Source organism: Neolamprologus brichardi, chromosome 11, assembly GCF_056152115.1.
Source record: "Neolamprologus brichardi isolate AB-2024 chromosome 11, ASM5615211v1, whole genome shotgun sequence".
NCBI lineage: Eukaryota > Metazoa > Chordata > Actinopteri > Cichliformes > Cichlidae > Neolamprologus > Neolamprologus brichardi.
This window is the reverse complement of record NC_142114.1, coordinates 5,878,364-5,888,402: the sequence shown is the minus strand read 5'-3', so window position 1 is coordinate 5,888,402 and position 10,039 is coordinate 5,878,364. Positions and strand designations below refer to the sequence as shown.

Genomic DNA, 10,039 nt, shown 5'->3' with positions numbered 1-10,039 from the left:
GTTGTTGTTGTTGTTATTATTATTGATAGACACATTAATATAGCGTGTAATCTACATTTTAAATGTGTTTGTGATTTGAGCAGAACCGTTTCGGTGTGTGTGTAAAAGCCAGATGATTCCACGTCGATCAACAAAATGTTCCTTGGCCTTAGTTAATTTTTTAACACAGTCTGTGACTGTTTTTAAAAACAGACATTTAAGTGACACAGATTTATGCGCAAAGACCCCCCCCCCCCCCCCACCCCCACCCTCCTCCCGCCGTTCATCCCCTCCCCCACCTCTGCAAAACGCAAACGATCTGGTCACCGTTTACCTACACGGGAAAAAAAAGAAAGGAAAAAGAAAGGAGACTCTTGCGTTTTGACTTGCAGAGATAATTGCAGTTACTTAATTTGGCCCTCTTTGAATATGTATGAAAAATGTAGCAGAAATAATACTAGTAATTGCCGTGCCAAAAAGCAAGCTCTTTTTTTTTTATTTATTTGCTAATTATAATTGTATTCCTATGATATTTCCTTTTTTCTATGACGTAGCTCACGGATTTTCAAAATATTAAAAGGTACTCTCATAAAAGCATAATAGTACACAATTGGGTGCAAGACCGTTAAATCAAATTAGAAACTTTAAGCTACACAATGAGAGATGCTAAAGTTGGAGTTTTTCATCTCACTTATAGCTTTTGGGAAAGTGACAACGGTTTCAGGTCTTATAATTCTCTTTCTTGCCTATAGAGGCCGCTGTGATATTGCAAAACAGATGTGCATAAGTTAGTCCACAGGTTTGGGGCACTGAAATCATTCACCCTCTATAACAGCTCACTTTGCAGCTTATTTACAAAAGTGTCCTTCAGTCAAAGAATGAATGTTATCATACTCTTCTTGGTTGCTTTTAGATTTTTTTTTTTAAATGAGTGTTGATTTTTCATTAAAAGTAAATATAAACAAATAAATAAACAAACATTTAAATCGCTTGAGACAAATAGCATTAAAGACAAATAAAATAAATAATATAATGCAAATAAAATAAATAAGATATTCCAATAGCAGATAATTATTGCACTTTCCTTTTGTCTTATTATGTTTAGACCCAATTAGGCTGATGATGTAAATCAATATTTGCTTTTGGTCATTGTACAGCAAGGAAGCAGCTTTTTACAGGCTAATGATCACTATCAGCTTAGAAACAGACAGAGACCCTAAAAGTGACCCTGCTCCTCAAGGTCCACAATGTCAGCCTTCTCCTCCCCCAAAAGGAAAATATTAATAATTTATCTTCGAATCGACTTCTCCCTCTGACAGATTAGATTTTAACCATTTGATTTTGTTTGGACTGGGCGTTCCCATATTATTACTTAATGACCTTCCCAGCTGCTCCTGTCCATTTTCTGTCACCAGCAACCATCTGGACACTTATTAGCACCTCAATGCATCCACGCTGCTTTCCTCCCAAACTTGAATAAAATTAAGCCTGGTTGCATGCAGACTGCCAATATTTTTTTTTCTCTCTGTAGAATTCCCACCCTTTTTGTTGCAGGCCTAAGCTTTCTACATAATTTATCAATTTCGTTTGCATAATAATAATAATAATAATAATAATAATAATAATAATAATAATAATAATAATAATAATAATCACAGAAAAGAAATGTAGGCAGAGGATGTTGGGTTTTCTCTATAATTTCATTTAGTTTATTTAGGCAAAATATACGATCTGGACAAATTCCTTCAACGTTTCCTATTTACAAATTTAAATCACTTGTATTTACATTAAAGAAAGGACACCAAAAAACACAAGATAGTGACAAATAATAATTATAATAACAATAATTATAATAATAATAAAGTAAACAGCCTACCAAAATGTCCCAGCCTGCCTGGGCAAAGTGGAGAGAGAGAGAGAGTAACATTATAGGCGCGATTATAAGCTACACAACAATAGAGGAAGTAATCCATCCATCCACAGGATATTACCAAATTACGCCATTTGTTCTGTACCGTCTGAATGCTATGCTGCATTATTATTTCTCATTGTCCTTTTTAGAGAGCGTAAAGTCTTTGTTTTTTTTTTTCTATTTGATTTTTTTTTTCAAGCACAAAAAAATGTCTTGATCAAGCCGAGGAGAGTGCAGTGAGGACCCGTTGCGTGGCGTCTTGTGGACTCCTGGCGCTGGAAGGCAGAGAGGATCTGGATAAAGAATAACACAGAAAGGTAGATAAATACCCCCGCCGTGTTTGGACAGCGGGTTTCAATATGCATCTCAAGTGTCTGGCTGAGCAGTTTTGATTAGAAGCAGACTGAAGCCCTCCTTTTCAAGCCCTCGCTTTTTTCTTTTCTTTTTTTTTTTAAACACGTTTAATTAAAACAACATCAACAATAATAGTGTTATCAATTTTACAAATCCGATTTTATTTTTACGGCATGGAAAAAAAACCCCTCACTGTTCATCCATTGTCAACAGTTGTAATTCGTTATCTCATCGTTAATTCTCTAAGAACGTTACGCACAAGAGGAAAACCTGAGGTAAAACTTTTTTTTTCTTTGGGTAAGAGCGCTCCCCTGGGCTCTGGGTCTCCCATGGGTCTTTAGGGAAAGCACACAACCCAGACAGAGCCCGTTTTACTCGGTGACTTGATAAGTAGCCACACTCTCCCCAGAGGGAAGGAATTAAAAGGGTTGTGGGATGGGAGTCAAGACCCCTGTCACCCCCAAAGTAAACTGGGTATCGTTGAAAAAAATTGTTTGTTTTATTTTGTAGTGCTGTTATATTGTTTTATGTTAGAAAATATATAAATAAAAGATGAAACAAATAAAAATAAACCTTAAGTATATATGCCAAAATTCGTTAAGCAGTTTACTCATTCTTTTTTTTTTTTTTAAATATTGTTTCTAATACTTCTCTTATCAGTAATGTTATAGCTATATATATATTTTAAAGAGATCTAAGTATGTTTCTATTTCGCTAATCCAATAATCAGATCTCCTTCATTTTATTTCCGGCTGTGGCTGCTTTCATCTGCTTATGGCAACGTGTTGAAATTCAGCAAAAGCAATAAAGTAAAAACTGGTCTCACCTGTCATGGATGGGTCGAAAAGAAGACTTCAGGGTCTGTGTTGGAGGTGAATCCGACCTTACACCGTTTTCGTGATCTGATGGGAAAACAGTGTTAGCACTTGTCTGGTAGATAAAACAGAGACACGAGAATTTTTAACTAAACATTATTGTGTGTATGTGTGTGTGTGTGGGTGTGTGCGTGTAGTCGATTATGTGAAAGTGTGAAAATGTACTTTACTTATGTGTGGATGCGTGTGCAGAATCTTTTATAGGCTAAATTAATTGTATTTGAAATCAAAAATAATAATAATCCGAAGTCGCTTTTTTTTTTCAACAGAGCATTTTGCACGTCTCCTTATATGTGCAAACACAGACTGTCATCGTACCTATGTGTTTCGGACTGTGGCTCTCTGGTTGGGCTTTGCTGTCATTGGTGAGCGCTGCTGAAGCTGCTACCGGCGACACCACCACTGATGTCGGCTGCTGCTGCTGCTGGGCCGGCAAGTGATGGTTGTGCTGGTGGTGGTGGTGCTGGTTTACTCCCAGAAACGATCTGACATTCAGCAGGGAATTCTGGCCTAAGAAAGCCCCATTTGTCCAATTGTGGAACTTTCCAATCTGGCAAGTGTACAGTCCGTGACTGGGGAGGAAGGCGGGGTGGGTCTGAATCTGGTGGTGGGGCGCTGATGGGTGAGTGGTGGCCCCAGTGCCGCAAGGGGACGTGGGTTTCTGTGACGAGCTGTCGGGACTAGTAGCGGTCTCTGCTAAAGACCATATTTTGGGCTTATTGTTGGACGGGAGAGGAAAGCTCCCAGGTCTGTCCGGAGACAAAACTCTTGTGGTGTTGTTGCTGCTATCAGAGTTCTCCTTACTCCCTGGGTGAATTGAAATAGCGTTCTTAGATTTTTCAAAGGCCTCGTGGGCCTGTAGGGCGAAGGCCCGTCTTTTCTCTAAGTTGTCCAACTCTCCGGTTGCACTGAGGCCGCCCCTACGGTCCCTGCTGCCCTCCGATGACTTATCGTCATCATCCTCGTTGCTTTGATCCCCGTCGTTGTCGTCGATTTTGTCTATATCTATGCTCTCCAGGTCAATCTCTTCCTCGTCTTCGTTTTTTTCTGCTTCGTCTCCACTGCCCAACAAGTTACCGTCCTCGTCCTCTTTGCTCCTGCTTCCCCAGGTCACCTTGTTCTCCTTCTTGAGCCTCCTCCTGGCGTTGGCGAACCAGGTGGAAACCTGCGTCAGCGTCATTTTGGTAATGATAGCCAGCATGATCTTCTCCCCTTTGGTCGGGTATGGATTCTTCCTGTGCTCATTGAGCCAGGCTTTCAAAGTGCTGGTGCTCTCCCGGGTGGCATTTTTAGGCCTAGCAGGGTCTCCGTACTGAAACTGGCCGTATGGATAGAAGGCAGGAGATGTGTGGGCTGCAAAGCTGGCAGGGTGGACGCCAGGACTGTCCTTCAGTTCGTACTGGGATCCCTTAGAAATCAAAGATTGTGTGTTATTAAAGTGTCCCCATGGAGTTTCATGCGTAATTTAATTTCATGAACTGCTAAATACATGCTTCATCTCATATATATATATATATATATATATATATATATGATTCAAACAACTGGCTTTAAATAATCTTTGAGTTACAGTTGCAACTGACTCAGCTGTGCCCACAAATAAGCTTCTCAGCTTGCAACATGTCACATGCCAGGCCTATGGCACCTGCAACTGCACAGCTCTCTGAGAGACCATTTATTAGCAATTATTGTCCGTAAATTGTCAGCAAAAAGTAACAAAGTGAGCAGGACCAGAGAAAGTTTGTGATCACGCACACTGCATGTGCACGCAAACTGACAGCTTAAACATATGGTAGGCCTGCCTGTTAAACTCCCTTCTATGCACAATATGACAAAGCAGTATAAAGGCCCAAGCAAAGTTTTTCCCTTTTTTTCTCTCCCTCTTCTCACTCTGTAAAATATACACTTGCGTTTAAGTCTTTGACTTGGTTTTGTGGAATCCACACGCAGGTCGCTCAATTTAGTATTTTCGATAAAACGTATTTTTTTTCTCTGTTTTACTCTGTGTTAGAGCCTAATACATACCTTAGTCAATACATTAACACACTTCAAGTTAATTATTATCACAAGATGTGCTGTGTCTTGCAATTTGTAGAGAAAGTTAGAAAGGCATTTAACTAGGTCAGAAATGTTTACAAAACACAAACTTAAAAAAAGTAATTCCATATTTATAGTTTAAGATATTGTATCAGGCTGGTGAATATTTTTATCAGCCTGATTTTAAAAAAATCGTCAGAGCAAAAGCAGCATTTTTTTCATGTTGCACGGTAGAATACAGCTCTGCAGGATTATTTTTTTTTCACAGTGTGAGACTAATAACTGCCTAATTATAATTTTCTCTTGTTCTTTTGCTTTATGCATAACAACAAAACACATTTTAAGACGCATTTTCAAGGTTTTTTCTTCTTTCGTTTGCATTTCGTCAAACTTTTCACCTTGCAGCTAAAACACACCAGCGGGCTGTTAAATCAGTCAAGTATGGACTTAAACCAGAAAATGCGCAATATACAAATCGGCAACCAAGAGTATTCATTCTTTTGGTTGAAGTGACCTTTCGATTTTTTTATGATCTGACAGTGCTGGTTGGGACGGAAGGATTTACAAACATCTTTCGACAGAAGTATATGAACATGTTCTTACCATTTGTGAGAAAAGAGCCAAGTCCGCGCTGGTGTAGGGTAAGAAAGCGCTGTAGTTGTGTGCGTACGGGTTGGCGTACATGCCCAACACTGACGTGACAGCCGCTGCAGTGGCTGACGGACTTCCCCCGATCTCGGTGCTCCCTCCCCGGGACGAAGGCGTAAGCACTCCCGGTCTTTCGCTCCCGTAAACCGCCTGGGAGGCACTTAAGTACTGCGGGTACCCTAGCTGGGGGAAAGACATCTCCACCGCACAGTTCTTTTGTCCGATAAACTGTGCGTAAAAAAGTATGCGAGGCACAAAAAAAAAAAGAAAAAGAAAAAAGAAAAAAAATGAAAAAACCCGGATGAGTAAAGAGAAAGTGTTTAAGCCAAAGTCGCAGCTACTACCGACATACAACGGTATGCAGTCAAAACAAACCGCTCTTAAATCTCTGCTTCCTCTCTTTTCTCGCGCAAAGTCCGCTGGATGTGATCTGATCAACAATTGCGCTCCGACTGACGCGCCTGGCCCTGAGGTCTCCAGGCTGATCTCTCAGATACAATTTGAAGTTGATGCTTTGATTGGCGTCCTCTACTTGAGCCTGCAAGCTCCTCCTCGTTTGGAGCAATGTGGATAATGTGAATATAGACTGAGCACATTGGCTGGGGCCCCCCCTCTCTCTCTCTCTCGCGATCTCTCTCTCTCCCCCCTCTCTCTTGCTCTCTCTCTCTCTCCGTCCGTGTTTGGAGTTATTGTATGTTAAATGTTCAAGCATTAGAGTCCATTCACCGAAGGCTTTGATTGTTGTATGACAACCTGTCTACACGATTTTACAGCTGTCCGACACAAGGGGAAGTAAACCCGTCAAGAAGGAACTTACTTTGAATAGATTTAAATTGTAATTAAAGGGGGAAAAGCCTGTCCGCCGAGGAATTAGTATTTGGTAACACGGGCTGCTGGTGCCTTTATTTAATTCAGTGGCATTTTTTTCAGTAAAAGTTTTAACATTAAAATTAATTTCTGTAATTTATGGATTTTTTTTAAACCTACGCACTCGTAAAAGACACACGGGACTTTATCAGGATGAGATATTTAAAAGTTTATTTATTAAATAAATAAATAAAAGCATTTTATATTTCTACAATGAAACAATTATATATATTTTTATTTTGTTTTAAAGTTATAACGTTTACTTCAAGACGGTTACAGTTAACTCCCTAAACAGTTGCGGAAATTCATGCAAATTCCTCCATATGAGTTATTAATTATGTAAGTCTTTATTGACTTCTGTTTTCGGTTTCCTTTGATTTCCTCATAAAGTTTTAATCAGCCTCTCCATCCTTTTTCCCCCTCTCACTTTCCATCTGCTTTCGTGTGTGTGTGTGTGGACTTAAAGCAGATTGTTGTTGTCCTTTGTAAAAGCAGAGCCACTTCACGTTTCCTTGCTTTTAGTGAAAAGGAATGTGGAAACGCCAGGGACGAGCCAAAGACCGGGTTACCGGCTAAGAAGTCTCCAAGTCCATGTATTCGCCACAAAATGTTATCCAGGTACTTTTAGCTCCTAATTTAATGAAAGACGTACCAACACACGAGAACCGGAAAAATATAGTGTGTAACAATTCTATAATTGTTTCTGAAATATATATATTCCAGAAACAATTATAGAATGTTTTCTAAAACAAACCAATCTTTTCAAAAATATTATCTCAATATTTCAAAGAGTGAAAAAAATCGGATGCTATTTTGTTCAGCGCCTCTTGAACTGCTTATACAATTTCCATCTCACAAAAAAAGGGGGAAAAAAAGGGTCGGACACTAACCTCTGCTTAACTATCCACTCCTCACACACCTATGTGGCTCACGGGTGGGAGGGTGTTCATTTTTTGACTGTTCTATTTCTATTTGATTTGATTCTTATATCACCCACCTCCCGAGTCAAAGAGGGTATTCTGTAGATCTAGATTTAATGCCTTAACGACTGAAGCCCAAGAAGTCAGTAGATTTTGATCTGCACCAGATGGCTCCGAGTGGATATTGCCGAGCGCCGAGGATCTGTTAAAAATATCTGTGGGGCACTGATGGTAATCTGGGTAACACATCAGAAAGGAGGGGAGGAATGGCAATTGTGATAACCCGCTGGAAATGTGTACAGGGGGCTAAATATAATGGCTGTGGCGGGCTGGTGGAGGGGTGGCAGGGAGTTAGAAGACCAAAATTATGTCCAAACAGAAATGACACTGGAAAAACCGAAGAGAAATCAGTGAATCGAGATGATGAGTAAATGTTTTTAGAAACAGCGAAAAGATAATTTAATATTACTAGCTTACCACTACTAGTAATAACAGTGACGATGATGATGATAATAATCATACTTAAAAAAAATATATGTTGACCGTGTTTCTTTTTCAGAAAAAAAAGGTTTTTATTAAAAAAAAAACACAAACAAATCAATGAATTAGGTAAACAAAGACACGTGCCGAGGTCAGTAAGCCGTCAATGTTAACTGATTTATTGAGTGTTGTTAAACTGTCTTTGCCACCACAAGCTTTTCAGTCTAAAAACCAGAGAGAGCGAGAAAGGGAGAGAGAGTGAGAGGAAGGGAGGGAGAGAGAGAGGAAGGGAGAGAGAGAGAGAGCACGGTAAACTTTGTTCCGGATCCTCGCCCGTGTTTAAAACTCATCTTCATCACGTTCAGTTCTAATGCAGGCGTTCACCACATGTGTCGTCTCTGTATGACATGCACGCGCCTTCGCGCACAGGCGCTCACGTTAATGTTGTCAAAACGACTCTTAAATACTCTTCCCATTTTTAAAGAGAAAGAAAATCCCCCGGCTTATCATATCAGATAGTTTTATCGTGTAAATCTACAGGAGGCTCTTCATAAGCTGCTACGCCTTAATGGCCACATTCTAATAGGTTAAATCACTCAGTCCCAAGCACTGTGCGTTTTGAATTTTCCTGCCACCAATTAAAAATAAATAAATAAATATATACAAAAATAATAATAATACATAGTACCATAGTTAAGTATGTTCTCATATGATATGTGTTTTAATGTAAAATGATTGGAAACTTGTCAACAACAACTTCTGTTATACCTAAAATCTAAAAGAAAGAGATCAAAGCATATTCTCTCTCTTTCTCTCTTTCTCTCTCTCTCTCTCTCTCTCTCTCTCTCTCTCTCTCTCTCTCTCTCTCTCTCTCTCTCTCTGGTACCTTATAGCAATAGAGCCTCTAAAGCTATAAGAAAGATATGAAATATTCCCAGTTACTCTGTTGGAGGATAGCACTCTCTGCCATTACTCATGTTCAAGTAATAGAAAGAAAAATAACTGAGCAGTAGGTCTATACCGGCTGTACATTTTAAAATTACAGATACTTCAGTTATCAGATAATGGCAAACACAAACACTTATATATGCTTTCAATGGGAAAACGAAGAAGCTAAAAACAGATATTGTTAAATCCAGGCTTGTTAAATGAACAGCATTTTCTCTATATAGAAACCAGCATGGTGACAGTGCATTGCAATCCATATTCAATACCACAGTTCATAACTGTTGTGTGATTCAACTTTATCTTGAATATCATAAATAATTGATTTTCTTTTTAAAAGCCAGATTTACCTTATAATCACAGCTTCTGTCATTTATAGTTTTTAAAACTAAGATATCAGTAGCAATCTGGGATCATGACAGTCTTATAATTTATTTTTGTAACTTTCTGGGCTCGAATGTAGTTCTCTAGGATGTGTGCAAATAGGTACACCTCAGTGGCTCCAATAGAAGTCAACGAGAGTGAACCTGCATTACAATCACATTGGTTATGTTGACAGTTGGCTACCACCGCAGAGGTCAAGGGTGTCTCTGTGAACTAATAACTGTGGTGAAAGATACTCCTTTCCTGCCTCGAGGAGTGCCAAAGTTGAGGAAAGGTTAAGAATCTGCAGAATGTTCCTTTTGTGCTTTCTTTGCAGATTATCAAATTAAGTGTTGAAACAAAAACTCACTATCCTCCTGAAGAGAGGAGATTAGATGAATATCAATGATATTAATGGATCATCACAACTGTTAGACATCTCGCTTATTGCGTACAAGCCCAGTGCACACTCTCACATGCATTGGCTCTAGTGTTGTCCCAGACCTGCGTCAGAGCAAATGAGCTAGTCAGCTGTGGGTTGGAGTCAGAGGACCACTGGTGTTACTGTGAGACATTCAATACACAGGCAACTGCACCACACCTTTAGGTAAGGAAACAAGGAATTTCCTGGATAATAAAAGAGGTCTATTCTGGGTCAG

General features: G+C 39.4%; 1 protein-coding gene across 1 annotated transcript; it reads right to left on the bottom strand.

The window, feature by feature from the left end:
• Positions 1-1,665: 1,665 nt before the first annotated feature.
• irx1a (iroquois homeobox 1a) lies at positions 1,666-6,333 on the bottom strand. Its single transcript, XM_006804397.3, has 4 exons — positions 5,761-6,333; positions 3,439-4,528; positions 3,072-3,147; positions 1,666-2,184 (listed from the first exon to the last, which is right to left on the bottom strand). The coding sequence occupies exons 1-4, from the start codon at positions 6,001-6,003 to the stop codon at positions 2,109-2,111; spliced, it is 1,485 nt and encodes a 494-aa protein (XP_006804460.2). The 5' UTR covers positions 6,004-6,333; the 3' UTR covers positions 1,666-2,108.
• Between the last annotated feature and the right edge of the window lie 3,706 nt (positions 6,334-10,039).

Coding starts and splice junctions, on each gene's coding strand:
- irx1a (XM_006804397.3), bottom strand. CDS start 6,003: ATGTCTTTCCCCCAGCTAGGGTACCCGCAGTACTTAAGTGCCTCCCAG. Junction 3,148..3,438: donor CCACAGTCCGAAACACATAG/GTACGATGACAG, acceptor TTTTCCCATCAG/ATCACGAAAACGGTGTAAGG. Junction 2,185..3,071: donor TTTCGACCCATCCATGACAG/GTGAGACCAGTT, acceptor TTCTTTATCCAG/ATCCTCTCTGCCTTCCAGCG.